Source organism: Amia ocellicauda, chromosome 2 (assembly GCF_036373705.1).
Source record: "Amia ocellicauda isolate fAmiCal2 chromosome 2, fAmiCal2.hap1, whole genome shotgun sequence".
Classification (NCBI taxonomy): domain Eukaryota; kingdom Metazoa; phylum Chordata; class Actinopteri; order Amiiformes; family Amiidae; genus Amia; species Amia ocellicauda.
Window position 1 is genome coordinate 49222097 of NC_089851.1, and position 17523 is coordinate 49239619.

The window sequence follows — 17523 nt, forward strand, 5'->3', positions numbered from 1 at the left end:
ACAGATTGAAAACTGCCAGCATTTTGGCAAGCCAACTGTTTTTTTGTTTTGTTTCCCTCTTGGAAAGGCTTAACTAAAAGTAAATGATCTAGAAATTGAAACCTCTTTCATCACATCTATTTTTTTTTGGATTTGCAACTACATGAAGGATCATGCAGAGTGATATCTGGTATCACTCAGTCTCCATCATTCAATTAACGTCATAGAAAAATTACTGCAAATGGATCACTAAATAACAAGCAAGAAGCCCTTTTGTGAACTGGTTGTTTTGGACAGACTGAAGAGATTTGTTTGCTACATTTATTGACCACAATACAGCAAAAGCAATGCATTTTTGAGTGCAGAAAACATAACAGAAATTTAAATCAATGGGTTTGATAAGCCAGGGTAATTAGGAGCCCAAATGAAGCAAAAGAAAAACAACACAAAATGAAACTAAACATTAAATTAGTCGAGGGACAGAGAAACTGTACCAAAAAGCAAACTAAGCAATCTAATTTGCAGCCTGTCATTATGCAAATATTTAGCATACTGAGCATACAGAACAATACACACACACACACCCATCAACAGAGCAGCCCTGAGGGAATACTGCACTATTCACTGTCATTCTACACACCATGTAGGGTATACACTTTAACTGTTTCCTGCCTTGTGAGTCTGATAAACTAGGAAATCCCTCTCAAAGGGCACTAATCACATGTTGCTGGTAAATAAGTCATGGCAGTAGAGGTGGTTGTGACTGCTTACAATTTAAAATAGTTTAGTTTTTTGTTGGAATGCAAATTAAACAAAAATGTACATATAACACAAAGGTCCAAAGCACACATTAACCTAAACACCCTAAAATTGTAATCCAGACATAATCCCTCTACTGTCATTACTTTTTACCAGCCTGTAAACAGCCAATGAAAGACAAATGTGACTTACACTTACAAACTTTAGAGGAAATCATACAGTACATTTTCTAATTTTCTCAGTGTGTGAGAAACCACATATCTCAGGAAGACAGAACATGTTTTATATCACAGTTTTTACTGTTTTGCCTTTCAACAACAGCCATAACATCTCAGAATATATTACATATAGAAAAAAACAAGTAGAGCATAATAATTAAATCACAAATATTGGGATTCATTTATTTTTATATATTGATAATTAAACTTACTTATTACTGAAATATTTTGGAGTCAGTCTTTACTGCTTATGAAACCATAGAGCAGTAATGTACCTGTGGAAATGCAGTAAAACTGACTGATTGAACTCAAACCACTTCTGCTTAGCTATCACGTCCAAAGAGATTCAAATATACAATACTCATTTTCTGACATTATTATTTTTAAAACAACTGAAACAAAAAAGCTTATTACTATAATGTATTCGAAAACAAGCCCGAATCTGATACAATACCACCCCATCCCACTAGGCGGCGGTACTCAACCTTCACGACACGTCGTCTTGTTTTTCGTCTTTCCCTTTTGCACTCGGCTCGCGGAGTTCAAAGGTTGTCGTGGAAACAACTGCGGAACGCGTGTTGAGTTTATGGGTAGGAGTAAAGCTCGCACTTTATTTAATTTAAAACGTGTTTCGGGGGATTTTAGATTGGTAAGTAATTCTGTTTCTTTCTCAGGTTATAATGACCTAATATATTATTACAAGTAACAGCAACCTGCTACTTATGCAGTTTAAATGGTAAATAGGGCAAGTCGTATGACTTAAGTGCGTATTTTCTGTGTTAATATTGTACTGATTGGGCTGAGATCACGTAAACAAATAGTTAGATATCCATGTTGTTGGGGGAAAGTCTGTATATTCATTTCCTTGTTAGTTACATTGATCTCTCTGAATATTATAAATTGTGTCAGAAATTCAGTGATAGATATATATTTTATAGCATCGATTTAGGTTCACGAATTATCTCACGGTTGCAAGCCTCCCAGCTAACACAGAACGTTGTATTAACGTTGTGGCAACGTTGTGTGTTAGTAGGTCTGGATCTTTGATGGGAAATCAAGAATGGTGTTCTTACTCGAGGTTTTGTTAATAAAATACATTGTAGGTTATTGTAACAAGTGTCTTGAGCAGGATCAGTATGTCCTTGCCCTTATAACTTCTCTCCTGCACGCAGACATGTCTTCCTACACCTGTATTAGCTGCCGGGTGGTGTTTGCGGACGGGGAGGTGCAGCGGGCCCACTATAAGACGGACTGGCACCGCTACAACCTGAAGAGGAAGGTGGCGGACATGCCCCCTGTCACGGCCGAGAACTTCCAAGAGCGGGTGTTGGCCCAGAGGGCGGCAGCGGAGGAGCGTGAGCGTGGCGGGGCCGGGGCCCCTGGCGGTGTGGCCCAGTGCATCACCTGCGCTAAGAAGTTCTCCTCCGTCAATGCCCACCAGAACCACCTACAGTCCCACAAGCACCAGGAGGCCGAGAGGAGGGCGATGCTGGCTGCCCAGAGGAAAGTGGAAAAGATGAATGAGAAGAACCTTGAGAAGGGGCTGGGGGAGCAAGAACAGGGACTGGACCACAATGCCATGAATGAAGCAATCAAGCAGGCCCTCCATGACCAGCAGAAGAAGCCCTCATCCTCCCCGGCTAAGGCAGCGAGCAAGGAGAAGCAGCGCCCCGAAGTTCCTCCCAGGCTGCAGTGGTTCGAGGGACAGGCGAGGAAGATCAAGGAGGAGGAGGAGGGAGAGGACGAAGGTAATGTTGTGGCATCTGTATTGTACTGTAGGTGGGCTTTCAGCACTGGATTGGTGAAATACAGCAGTGTATGGTACAGGCTGAGATGTTAGTGCTCTAGTGTTTTGAACGTGCAGTATCTCCTTCTCTTACAGAAGAGTGGGACGATGTGGATGAAGAGATGGATGAGGAGGAGTGTGGGGAGATGGAGGAGGAGGAAGAGTGCGACTGTGGGGAGACTGATGGTGCCTCCCCACAATCCTCTCCACCTGGGTCCATCCCTGTCACGGACTGTCTCTTCTGCCCACACCACTCCCGCTCCCTCCTCAAGAACCTGGCTCACATGACCAAAGCACACGGCTTCTTCATCCCGGATGTGGAGTACCTAGTGGGTCTGAAGGGTTTCATCAGGTATCTGGGTAAGCAGTGTTTTTGTGTGTATGGTTGTAATAAGTGAGTGTGTATGTTTGATGATATATATAGAGAGGGGGACTGTGAGTGTAGTGTGTGTGATAGAGAGACACTGTGAGGATATCTTTAAGGTCTTAAAGTACATTCAAATAGTTTTCCCATTGGTTTTCATGTCGTTGATGTGAAGGTAACCACTATTTTTTAAATATTAGTTTAGTTCATAACATGAATAATACAACAATTGTTAATAAACAAGAAGAGTGAAGGGATTCCTAAATGTAAATGTAAATTCTCAAGCATTTATGTCTCTTGGGCACCTACCACAACAAACACACACACAAAAATCTGATATTTCCTGCAAAGATAATTGGAAATTGTGATTTTGGTGTCAGAAGTTAATTTCCATTTTTCTGTCTTTCATTCCATTATCTCACACATTCTTGGGCCCTAAACATTTCAGTAATGTGGCTAAACGAATTATTTCATAAGGGAATGTGACGCACACAAACACTGACTCATATCCATCCATTCACATCCACTCACTCACTCTCTCCCCCCCTCCCCTACCAAACAAATGTGTTCTTCATGTATTATTACTTGTATTGTTTAATAAACAATTTCCTTATACACAATGTACACATTTCTCAAAAACACTTACAACTTTTTTTTTTTTTTTTTTTTTCCCCCCCTCCCCCCCCCTCCCTCTCTCTTCCTCTAGGGGAGAAGGTTGGTGTAGGGAATGTGTGCCTCTGGTGCAATGAGAAAGGCCGGTCCTTTTATTCCACTGAAGCTGTCCAGGCCCACATGACGGACAAGAGCCACTGTAAGCTCTTCACCGATGGAGATGCCGCTCTGGAGTTTGCAGACTTCTATGATTTCAGGTGATCAGACACCGGGGTCTCTGGCTTTATGTCACAGTCTCTCCACAGGGGTGGAACTCGCTCTAGCTTTTCGCTTTCTTTCTGCTCCACCTTGAACAAACTGCTCCACCAACTGCTCTTTCTCTGTCTCCAGTCCCCCTATGTCCCCTCTGGCCTCTCTCCATTTAGCTAGTCAAGCCTGCCCTTGCGTCCTGCTGCCTGGACTCACTCTTCCTCTCTCACCCCACAAAATTTTTCCTGTGCCACTGGCTGCCACACAACCCCAAAGCATAATGGATCCACCCCCATGCTTAACAAGGTGTTCTTTTATTCAAATGGTTTTCCGTTTTTCCTTGTGGTGAGTTTGGCCAGAGTGTAAAATTTGTACTTCATCAGACCACAGCACTTGGTTGCAAAACGCCTCTGGCTTATCCAAGTATTGTGTTGCGTTGCATACTTTAGATGTTGACTTTTGTGATGAGATTGCAGGTAAGGTTTCCTTCTGCATTTAAGAGTCATCAGATCATGGTTGTGTAAGCAACGCTGCAGAGTGGACCGGAGGACAATTACTTCTGTGCCAGCTAAACCTTCCTCTAGGTCCTTTGCAGTGATGTGGGGGTTTTGCTTTGCATTCCTGACCAGTCTACGAGCAGTTCTATAGGTGATTTTTCTTGGTCTCCCAGATCTTGTCTTAACTTGTCTTAACTTAACTGCAACCCAATTTGTTTTAATCTTGATTGTTAGCTGTACAGTGAGGGAAAAAAGTATTTGATCCCCTGCTGATTTTGTACGTTTGCCCACTGACAAAGAAATGATCAGTCTATAATTTTAATGGTAGGTGTATTTTAACAGTGAGAGACAGAATAACAAAAAAAAAATCCAGAAAAACGCATTTCAAAAAAGTTATAAATTGATTTGCATGTTAATGAGGGAAATAAGTATTTGACCCCTTCGACTTAGTACTTGGTGGCAGAACCCTTGTTGGCAAAACCCTTGTTGGCAATCACAGAGGTCAGACGTTTCTTGTAGTTGGCCACCAGGTTTTCACACATCTCAGGAGGGATTTTGTCCCACTCCTCTTTGCAGATCCTCTCCAAGTCATTAAGGTTTCGAGGCTGACGTTTGGCAACTCGAACCTTCAGCTCCCTCCACAGATTTTTCTATGGGATTAAGGTCAGGAGACTGGCTAGGCCACTCCAGGACCTTAATGTGCTTCTTCTTGAGCCACTCCTTTGTTGCCTTGGCTGTGTGTTTTGGGTCATTGTCATGCTGGAATACCCATCCACGACCCATTTTCAATGCCCTGGCTGAGGGAAGGAGGTTCTCACCCACGATTTGATGGTACATGGCCTCGTCCATCGTCCCTTTGATGTGGTGCAGTTGTCCTGTCCCCTTAGCAGAAAAACACCCCCAAAGCATAATGTTTCCACCTCCATGTTTGACGGTGGGGATGGTGTTCTTGGGGTCATTCCTCCTCCCCCAAACACGGCAAGTTGAGTTGATGCCAAAGAGCTCGATTTTGGTCTCATCTGACCACAACACTTTCACCCAGTTCTCCTCTGAATCATTCAGATGTTCATTGGGCAAACTTCAGACGGGCCTGTACATGTGCTTTCTTGAGCAGGGGGACCTTGCGGGTGCTGCAGGATTTCAGTCCTTCACGGCGTAGTGTGTTACCAATTGTTTTCTTGGTGACTATGGTCCCAGCTGTCTTGAGATCATTAACAAGATCCTCCCGTGTAGTTCTGGGCTGATTCCTCACCGTTCTCATGATCATTGAAACTCCACAAGGTGAGATCTTGCATGGAGCCCCAGACCAAGGGAGACTGACAGTTATTTTGTGTTTCTAAAATTTGCGAATAATCGCACCAACTGTTGTCACCTTCTCACCAAGCTGCTTGGCGATGGTCTTGTAGCCCATTCCAGCCTTGTGTAGGTCTACAATCTTGTCCCTGACATCCTTGGACAGCTCTTTGGTCTTGGCCATGGTGGAGAGTTTGGAATCTGATTGATTGATTGCTTCTGTGGACAGGTGTCTTTTATACAGGTAACGAGCTGAGATTAGGAGCACTCCCTTTAAGAGAGTGTTCCTAATCTCAGATCGTTACCTGTATAAAAGACACCTGGGAGCCAGAAATCTTGCCGATTGATAGGGGATCAAATATTTATTTCCCTCATTAACATGCAAATCAATGTATAACTTTTTTGAAATGTGTTTTTTTAATATAGATTTAGGAGAACCGTGATTTATTAATGCATATGTGGCCACCCTTTTCTCTATAGCTGACAATCAGCGACATCAGTGCGGCCCCATAGTGCGGTGTGGCTGGGTGTCTATCTGACACTGACAGCTGCTGGGCAGCGGCACTCAACATCTGTGTTACACACATAGCACACGGTATGGATTTTGTCTGCATGAAACAAAGCCAAAGATCATTATCAAGATGAGGAGGAGAAAGTCAAATGATTCCCCATCCCAAAAGGTCGCCAATTTGCTAGTCAGTGGACTGTCAACATGGGTACTGACATCAACACATTTCTTGATCTTGTTCAGTTGGAAAGGTCCAGCAAATTCAGGTTGTGTAGTGGGCACTTCACTTCAGTTATGTTTCAATGGGATCTCAAAGCAGAATTAACAAGTGACTAACAAAACAAAACAATTTAATAAAAGTCGAGTCAGATCAAAACTCGCATACCGACAAGCTTCGTAACTGATAAAACACACACCCTGGTCTGATTTGCGATTAGCGGTCAGTGTTATTTAGTTTATTATGAAGTAAACTATTTTTCAGTGAGAGTCCTGTTAAAAATGGGACTGTTAACCTGGGGTAGTGAGTGTCCAGTAACACTATATTCAGTGCAGCGAGTTCATACTCATTGTGACAGGTATGTTTTTGAACAGGGAAAACCGGGAGTACAGGAGGAAAGATGCCTTCTGACGTTTTATATAGGCTTTTCAGCAAATGTGCAATAACAAAGAAAGAAAACTAAATATCCTCCTCATGAATGTACATGCTCAGAAAATCAAACTAAAACAAGATGCTTCCTGGTTGCAATGGATGTGGGGATTGCTTTTCCTACTGCAAACAGAAGAAAGATCTAAATAAGGAGATGCTTTTAATCTTTTTCATTTACATACTACATAGATCTATAACATGGGGGAAAAACCAATAATTACCCATAAAAGAAATCTGTACTCTCTCTCTGGGCACACACACACATAATTTGTTTATGTATGTATGTAGCTTGCGTATGTATGTAATGTAGGCTACGCATGTATAGCCTATGGTTTTTGAGCATAAGCTCAAACACCCTGAGAGGTTTGAAGAGTCAAAATGTATTAAGCTTTGTTATCACCTGACGTATATTAAGGCCTAACAAGTCAATTATGTTCTGAGACCTTCAAACAAAAAAAACAAAAAAACTGGAAGGGTGCCCAAACTTTATGCCACATTTACGGTTTAATTTTTTTCAGTGTTAAATTCAGCAAATAAATAGTAAATGTGCATTAACATTTGCAGATATATGACAAGTTTAAGTTTGTTCACTGCAGAGGTTGGTTCTTTTCAACATGTAATTTGGCCAGGGGTGCCCAAACATTTGCCTGCTATGTATTTTGTACTTGTTATTTATTGTATTTTACTATATTATATCATGCTTTTGAGATTTTTTTTTTTTTTCTTTCATACACCTAAGTTGCCCTGGGTAAGGCATCTACTAAGAAATACAAATTGTCAGTACCTGTAGAACATTGTTAGTGTTTCTAAAACCAGGCATTGCTAATTAACATGATGCTGCTAATAATTATTGTGACAGGTTGGAGGGCCTGTCGCAAAAAGGGCTTGTTTGTAGGTGGGGTCTGGTCTTGAAACGCACAGTAGGGATGCAAACAGAGGGTACAAAATAGGCTTGCTGTTTTGATTCCCTCAATGGTGGGCACAGTGTGAAAACAAAAACCTAGCTATGTCCGAGCACTTAATAAACAAACAGTCCCTAACTAACAAACAATAATAACAACAGTAAGTCCCTGGGTCGGCAGAGCCGAACACCAGGCAGGCAGAAGTACAAAAGGGAAAAGGCAGGTTCGTAATCAGTTCGTTACTGGGGGGAGGTTGTCAGAGGTTGTTCAAGAGCAAGAATGTTCCAGGTCCAGAAAAAGGGTCTCGAGCCAGTAAATCAGTCAACTTCACCCTTCATTCTCCTGTTCTTCTACTCTCTCGCTCTCTCTTCCTCTTCCTCTTGCCCTCCCGTGCACCTTGCTACCCCAGCCAAGAATACACACACTGGTCAGTTTCCAGTTTCCTGTTTCCTTTTATAGAGGAAGTGGTGGGCGGGGCTATTGCCATCAGGAGCCTTGCAGACATCTGAGGTTTGGAGTCTTGGAGGAGAGGTTTTGTGGCCTCCTCCACTAAAAGAACTGCCGTGCCCCTCACACAGTCAACACAGTGTTAAAACTCTGACCATGTTTTATTAACGCATCACGTTAGAGAGAGCTGTAGACATATCTTGATTTATCTTGAGTAGTTAAGTAAATTTAAGGATCAGGTTATGGTTACAGTCAGTCCCTATTAAACGCAGGCTACTGTTAAGAGTTGTTTCTACTGTGTTAACCTATCTGTCTAGTTTCACATTAGGTGTAGCTTCACATTTTCATGCAAATAGTGAAGGTTTAATACAGGGGTGTACAGGGTTATGTCCTTTTGCTGACTTAACCTGGAAAGACCAATTGCTTGTTATTGTTTAATGACCTGCCCACTTGGAACGACCTGCCCACCGAAGTCAGAACAGCAGAGTCCTTGACCTCATTCCGGCGCTTACTGAAGACGCATCTTTTCCGACAGTACTTGTAATATTAGTCCTCTACCCCTGCTAGATAGCACTTCACAGTTTTTATTATGCTTCTCACGTTCTTGATTGTTTTCCTCCTTGCTCCCTTTCCCGTAGCCCTTGTCTGTGACCCTACATCTTGACAGCACTTAGCTTTCACCATCCAGGATGTAGGAAGTCACTTACTGTACTTGTGTAAATTGTAAATTGGAATTTGTAAAATGTATTATTCTGAATTGCTGTTTTAGCTAAATTGAATTTGTAATGATTGATGCCTTGTACTTCACTGTATTTTTGCACTTATGTTGTAAGTCGCCCTGGATAAGGGCGTCTGCCAAGAAATAAAAATAATAATAATAATAATTAATTCTCCTATGGTGTGGGCTATACAGGGCAAGCTATCCAGACCAGAAGGATGGAAGTGATGTAGAAATGCAGGACGGTGATCTGCCTGATGATAAGAACTTGGATTATGATGAGGACACAATGGAACTGACCCTGCCATCAGGTAAGCTTCTCACAGATTGTGTGGGGTGGGGGTGGTGTTGGGTGTTTGGGGACTTCACTCTTTCCTTTCAAGTGTTGGTTTCTGTCCATCTCTGCAGCTTGTCTTTACATAGCTACCTGCATTTCTGTATCTGTAGTCTGTACTTCAGGCTTGATGTTGTTTAGTTTTTTTTTTTTTTCATTAAGTAATTTTTTTCTTCCTTTGAATCATTTTTCAAGCTGTCTTCCTTCTTAATTTTGCTCTGCAAAAACAACCAGCTGTTAACAGCGGCTTCATTTTCACCTACATGTGTTGATTGAGCCCCTGATTCTGCTTGCTGCTTTTGTCATTTAGACCAAAAACTTAACTCATTGCATTAATTTAAGTGGTATTTCATTCTCGCGTTTGACAGATTTTGTTTTTTTAGCTTCCAAACTGTTCTTTCTAGTGTATTGTTCTTGACTGCAAACTTAAGACCTTTCTTTTATTTGCAATGCAGATACCTTTAATTAACCTACATCTAATTAATATTAGGGATGTGATGCAGCTGACAGAAATCATATTTGCCCTTTGCACTGGCCACTGAAAAGTCAAAAATACTTTAGCATCTTTTCTGGGGTATTGCAATGCAATCGATGCTAAAATACCAACACATGTAGTTGCAGTATGGTTTTCTTTAATAAGAGATCACAAACGTTTGCAGAAGCTAAAAGTTGAAGTGGATTTTTTTTTTTTTTTTTTTTCCATAAACTTATCTCAGACTTATGCCTCGCTTCCACGAGCCACATTCAGGTCCACCTCCGTGTGGCAGTGCTGTAACTGTGCACCTAAACTATGCCCGGCAGCATTTCCACTACATTCTCATGAGTTACAGCTGCCCTAGGAAGTGACTGTGAGACACGAAAGGTCAAAACGCATCTTGGGACACTCGACATTCTGGGATTTAGTGTTTTAAACTGGAGGCTGAAATACCGCTAACATTACAGTGCAATAAACTTTGGGCTGAAAAGTTTTTACTATATCTAACGCAGTCTTATAGCATAAGTTATACCAGATATTCAAAAGTAGAAACTGGGATACATTGAAACAATATATAAAACAAATGACATCACTTAAAACTTCATCCAGTTTATTTTGTTTACCAGCGCATCGTAAATAACCGTGTTACTACTCCCTGTATCATGATCCGATTAACATTGACAATATAGCTTAATTTAAGTATCCTAGATATTCTCCCTTATTATTTATCTGTGGGAGAATGAACTGCATTGCATTATTAAATACAGTGCGCCTGGGTTTAAATCTGTCCTGTCTAGCCACTACATATAGTTATAGCAATAATGAGGGATTACAGATATAATTAAAATATACGATTCTTCATGCGATTGATCACATAAAAATTAGCCTCTGTTTTAAACAGTTTAATAGTTTTAAGATTGTGTAAACTGGGGGAAGCTAAAAACCGTGCCATTTAAATAATTTTGAGAGAATTTACAAGACATTGGGTCATTTAAATCCAGGACGAATATTTCATATTTGCGTGTATTTATAACATTGCATTGCATTGAGAGCGGCCACCATTACTGTAGTTACAATTTCCAAATGCAGTGAATTGCGTAAGGGACGTCACAGTACGTGCCCCGGACCAGTTTGGGACTCAGCCGATACGATATACGAAACTGCCGCCTGAAACTAGATCGCGCACAGGTGGAGGGTGCAGCTAAGCACTAGTGGAAACCCCCAGGACCGGCACGGCCACGCTGAGGTGCAGCTAAACGTGGCTAGTTGAAACAGGGTATTACAGTGCATCCCATAATCTGACTATCGTTGTGATGCATGCAGTCAAATATGAAAAATTCCACGATGCGGATGTCTCCCAAACAGTTCTCATCAGAGAGATGATCAAGGCATTACAAAGTATGCTTTTTGGCACCTATTTGTTCAAGAGAAAAGTAACGTTGGGCAGTAATAAAATAAATGCTTTGCCGTTCTTCTGTATAATGGGAATATGAACGTTAGAAATGCTTGCACAGTGTGTGTCACCTTTTCTCTGGGACTTGTCCTATGTGGCTGGGCCAATATGTGAACAGAGCTGTGTGTGTGTCACAGGGGCGAAGGTGGGGCACCGATCCTTGATGAGGTACTACAAGCAGCGCTTTGGGACTCAGAGAACCGTGGCCCTCGCCAGCAACAGGAATGCAGTGGGCAGAGTGCTGCGGCAGTACAAGGCCCTGGGCTGGGGGAACGATGCAGGTAAGACGAGGGAAAGGAGGAAGAGGGGAGACCAGGGAGGCCAGGGGAATGGGGAGGGGAGAAGAAGGAGGCAGGGAGGCTGGATATTTTGGGATTTGTAAAAACAAAAAACCCAATATGTACTGTAAATGGTTCTACTGCATATTAAAAGAAAACATAATGGTTTTAAACATAATGTCACACATTATTACAAATGTCTTTGATCCATGCAAACCATTTAAAATGATGCACCTTGATACATATTTTTCTGGTCCTGTACATGTTATTGCAGTCCATCATGTGCCTTGCCTAGAGCTTTGCCTGTGGTGAGAATTTTTCATCAAAAGCTATTATTGTCCTTTTAATGTTCCTTCAGGGCTATGATTTTAAGTGTTTATCCCCAAACATAACAATGTTTACACATTTGTTGTTAAGCACCGACTCTTTTCTTACCTTGTCTCCTTTTCTCCATGCCCATCGCCTTTCTCTTCCTATTCTTCTCACCCCTTTGTCTCTCACCCCTATTCACTCCTTTTTTCTGTTTCTCTCACCCTTGCCCCCCCATCTCCCTCTGCCCCATTCTTTCGTTCTGTGTTTTTATATTTTGTCCCTCTCTCTCCCCTCACAGCCAGAGGCGTTGGTCTGCAGAGCCCAAGAGACATGCAGTATGTTCAGAAGATGAAGTCCAGGTGGATGTTGAAGATGGGCATGAACAATAATGCCAACAAACAGACACACTTCAGGGCGCAAGTCATGTTCTAGTCTGACTCCCTGCCTCTGTCCACAGATCCCACTCTGTATTACAAACATGCCCAAATATGACCGTATATACTAAACACAATTCTCAAGCCGTGCTGCTGTACAGGTTGGAGCTGCTGAACTATGAAACGCAACCTCTGAGATAATCACTTAAAAGTACAGGCCTACGTTTCCATTTTGTAAAAGTACAAATGAATACTATAGTACAGGATGAACGCTGCTTGTTTTATATTCTGTAAAATCACTAATTAAATTATAGATTTCATGGAAGCTTTTCTTCATATGTTGTACATATTATCTGGGAATGTGTGAGGATACATTTGCTGTGTAGCCATTATAATCTCCTCTAGCTTTCTGGGGTTTTGTACACCTTTCGGAGAATATGCCCTTGTAAATTGAGACTTTTACTTACTACTAATGTGTAAAGGACTGTAATCACACATTCAGAGAGAATTCATGAATCATTAAATAAATAAATAAACACTTTGCAGTCCATTGCAATCCTTCAGCAGTAGCTTTTTTACATTGTTTTAATCAGAATACCCCTATCCCACCACACCCTTTCACAATATCCCCTGCAGTATTCCTGTTGTGGGCCTTTTAACATGCAGCATTGATTGAAGTTGATCAGCAGTCCCTATACCACATTTATTTTTTTAAGCTTCCAAACTATTTTTTGTAGAATATTGTTCTTGACTGCATACTTATCAGACCTTTCTTTTATTTGCAATGCAGATACGTCTAATTAACCTGCATCTAATTAATATTAGGGATGTGACGGAGCTGACAGAAATCTGCATCCATATTTGATGAGTTGATCAGCAGACCATAGAAATAGAAAAATTAATCCGGTTACTAAGTATCAAAACTTTAATTCTCTAGTTTAATTTGACTGCTTTCACCTGTCAGAAGAATACGAATTTCAAGTAGACACATTCCATCTTAAAATACCTGCTCTCTTCAAGTTGCCAGTGTATAGGAGTGTCTGTAGTTAATGGAACAGCCCGGTCCGGAATTAAAGAACAGAGGTTCGTATCCTATCACAGTGTAGTATCAGGGCAGATAGCCCCTGGATGGATGCTGTAACTAGCTTTCCCATGTGACCTTGCAAGCATGCATCTCCAGGCCCTTAATTCATTGTCTCCAGTAATGACAACAGGAACTGATTCCAGCTGTATAATGGGATGACTAATCAATGAGTGGAAGCATTTACTGCGTGCATTCTCTCTATTACTCTCTCCCCCTGGCTGAGATGAGCCCTGCCCTTGCACTTATTGACTGGACAATGCAACTTACTGCCAGGGTAATTTGGGAGTTGCTATCTGGGCAAACCTATTCATCCCATCTTTTCTCTGCTTTTTTATTTTTTGGTTTGTTTTTGGTCATGTGAATCTGATTCCTTATTGAGGTAATTGGGTCCATTGTTCATATTGTATCTATTCAGTTGTGGCTATCTTGTCTGTACAGTATTCACAGACTGATTGTCTTTAAAGACTTGTGCTTAGTCGGAGGTCAGCTGTGTGTTCTGCGGTTATATGCATCAAACACAATAAATAATGTATATTTGTAATATATATTTTTATTAAATTAATATATATTTTTATGATCCAGGTTAATTTGTTTTAAGGGGCGATTATTCGAAATGTGGATTATTTGAAATATCGAACCCAGACAAAGCCGAGCTTAGCTGAAAAGTAGCAAAGCACCTCAATTGCTTCGGTGATACTCTAATCCAAAGCAGCCCATTGTGGTCATATAAAGTAACATTATCTTTATGAAATCCTGCTAGTTCCTGTGGAATATAACTTATCTAGAGGATCTTCTAGTCTATAGGGGCTCTCCTGAAATGCACAGTCATTTCACTAAAATGTTTCTTTGTGGATTTACATTCGCTGAGCGAAGAAATGTCAAAGAAATTAAATTGGGTGAATTATTTAAAGGTGCCCGTGAATGACAGGAACACTAAATCAAGTTTCCCCTTGAGAAAACATGTATATGGATATGTATTTCAGCTTTAAAAGGCCTGCTTTAAAAAAAAATTAAATTCTTTACCCAATTAAAATAAACCAAAGAAATCGAGGGGGTGTTATGCTCCAACACTGACTGGCATCAGCTTGTCCTATGACGGCATGGCTGTTAATTTAGCCGGGGGGTGGATAGGAGTGCTGCATCTTTAAAGCAGGAGATTGCATTGACTGATGTGCTTCTGCCAAGATACTGTGCAGCAACAGAAGGATAACAAATGACTCAGTCCATTTGGTTATGGGCTTTTTGTCTTTGGCAAGATTTCCACTTCCTTAACAGATCAATGTTATTTCTAAGTATCGGTTAGGCGCTCTGCCACAGGCCAGTCCGAACATACCCGCCTTGCTTTGCTTGAAGATGTCGCAGGGGAAGGGAGGCAGACAGCGACTGAAGTTGCTGAAAGGACAATGTGTTAATTGACTTTCGAGCTAAAGAAAGCCCATGGAGGCTTAAGGTTACGGATCCCATTAATACAGTGGTAGAGAATGAAAAATATCAAACAAGCTATCACCACCTTGTTTTTAATTAATATTGCTTTTGGAGTTCCCCTTTTCCTCATTACAGAGCTAAGGAAAGAGGATCCTGCTTTGTATGAATCTTGGACCCCTGATTTTTATGTTAAATTTAAGCATTGTTGAGCTCCCTCACTACCCAAGTCTGTACAGAGCTACAGGAAGTTAGTGTTACCAGCATCTTGAAATCAAGTCTTCCTGAGTTACTGGATCGGTAGCATGTGGGCAGCACATTTTGTATTTCCACCTACTGGATTATAACACTTTTTTTCTTTTTAAACTGATTTCTGAATTGTTGGACATTCTTTAGTTTATTTTTCTTTCTAAGGGGAGTTTTGCAGTACATGTGTCTGTGTTGAAGAAACAAAACAGGCACAGTAGCAAGGTCACAGGATAAAAAATTAAACTCATATAGACATTTGAGATGGAAAAAAAAAATCACACTGCACAAGAAATGGGTGAACATTCTGCATGAATATCGCATGCACTTCATCTGAGCTCTGATGTTGATCACATCTATGAGAGGATTAGGGCTAGGGTTAACAGACTAGGCTTCTGTTTATGGAATTATATAGCCTAGGTGATCAACGTCAGAACAAAGAGGAAGTACCTGAGGTATGCATGTGTTATTCATATGATATTCCTCATACATTAATTCATAATGAATGGGCCTATTGTAAAATGTCACCAAAAAAGTTTTGCCTTTTTAGTTTTTAATCCATTAGGTTGATTGTCAGAAGTGACTGAGCATTTTATGGCTCTTGAGCTTGATGCACTGACACTTGCAGGTAAGCACAGCACAGCCTGCATCAAGCAGACTCCCCATTACATCATTATATATCTTCAAGTTAATTGCACCGTGTACACACACACATACACACACTGTCGCCTACCTCAAGTCATGCTTCATTTGATGTAGCTATAAATGGACAAAGATCCCTAGTTTCAGTTTTATAATTGCAGGCTGATGCTTTAGACTGCAGTCTGGTATTGATTCCCTCGTCCAGGTAATGCCTTGACACAGGCAGTAATTTACTTTCTTGCATTAGTGCACATTAGCATTACCCTGCTGTAAGTACTACTCCTCCTCAGTCTGCAAGACCCCCTCTTTGCTTCCTATCTCACGGCACTCGGACAGCACTTTGTGGCTTGCCAGAGGAAGAACCCGCTAGCCTAAATATAACAGCCCGAGACGGGCACGATACGCAATTTGTCCAGAGCAACAGATAAATAAATTGGTCTTTTAATAAGGAAATCTATAAGATGCTGACTGAGAACAGTCCCTGTGCAAAGTAAATCTAATTATGAAATTTAGGACCAACTCTATCCAGGACCACAATATAAACTACAAATGTATTTCCTTTATAACTTTTTATTTTTGTATTCTTCATTCAATAGATTAAATGCCAGAGTGGATGATGGATGACGGCACATTACAATGTACTATTTGCAGAAGCCAGAAATAGGTTTTGAATGGGATAATTTGTGCTGGGACCACCAGATTCAGCTGCATCAAAAGAGCATTTTGTGCTGTGGAAACTGAGATGGCTACAAATTTAGGATTCAAAAGGGAATACAGAGTTTATATTAGTAAATTCTGCAGCCATTTCCTGGGAAGATTTTCAAAAGAAACATGTATTTATTTAAAAAAACAAAAAACTGAGATAGGGACAGAAAAGAGAACCTTCAAAAATTATACTGAATTCATGTTGGCTTATATCACCCTTAGGCTAGTTTAAATCAAGACTTTGACCCACTTGCTAATACAAAAAATACAAAAGTTTACTTAGTTGTGACTTCATTTTGAGTAAGATGCTACTCTCTTCTAATCATGAATCTAACTGGTATGATATACAGGTTTGTGGTTTGCTGTTAGCGGGTGGGTCCTTGTTAGAGTTGCACCCATTTTCATTTTCTGTGTTTTTCAATTTTGCATAAAGATAAAACACTTTTTCAGCTATTTAGCATGATTTATGCATGAGAGGGTAAAGTACTAAATTAATTATTAATTACTAAATTAAGGGGTTAAGGCCAATGTACTACTGTAAGAGTTAAATAGCTGCCTTTGTCTCTAAATAAATCAAGATAATACTTTGATTGTTTTTACAGATACAAATTGTCTTCTACCTTGGAAAAATAAACATTTTGTAGCTCTGATTTGAAACCTGCAGAAACAGTCTGAACTGGACACTAAATATCCTTCAGATGTTTGAAACAAGAATTAAGACCATTAGGTATAAATATGCATAGATTTCCTCAGCCATCAACTTGTTAAATGGACTGCATTGCGGACTGAATCAGTACTTTTTATTATGCATTCCTTACAATGTAAATTTGCTTTGTTTGCTTTTTGTGTTTAATATGTTTGCTGCTGTTGAATTGTATTGCATGCTGTATGTGGCTGTTTTTTCATATGTTTTGTATCATGCTGCAAATGATTCGCCCTTTGGGATTTAATTAATACATTAATTAGTTAATCAATATGCAAGGAAACTTTAAGCGCTTCTTACTTCAGATAGCATAATAGGCTTTTAGAGTTTTGCTTTTGTCTGTCAACAGGCACATTCATTGGATAAAACTACAAATATCCATGATTAATAATGTATTACAGTGTTCCCTTATGATACCAAGTGCTGATACTTCTAGTGCTAGTATTCTTTCTGTACCAAGACTGTCACACCTGTTTTCTGGAAGCAAATGGAGCTTATTTTATTTTATTATTATTAA

At 40.4% G+C, this 17523-nt stretch overlaps 1 protein-coding gene across 1 annotated transcript; it reads left to right on the forward strand.

Moving 5' to 3' along the window:
* The first annotated feature begins 1497 nt into the window (after window positions 1-1497).
* On the forward strand, window positions 1498-12745 carry znf622 (zinc finger protein 622). The gene is made up of 7 exons (XM_066687410.1): window positions 1498-1605; window positions 2129-2704; window positions 2839-3102; window positions 3813-3975; window positions 9174-9289; window positions 11378-11521; window positions 12129-12745. The coding sequence occupies exons 2-7, from the start codon at window positions 2131-2133 to the stop codon at window positions 12260-12262; spliced, it is 1395 nt and encodes a 464-aa protein (XP_066543507.1). The 5' UTR covers window positions 1498-1605; window positions 2129-2130; the 3' UTR covers window positions 12263-12745.
* Window positions 12746-17523: the final 4778 nt, after the last annotated feature.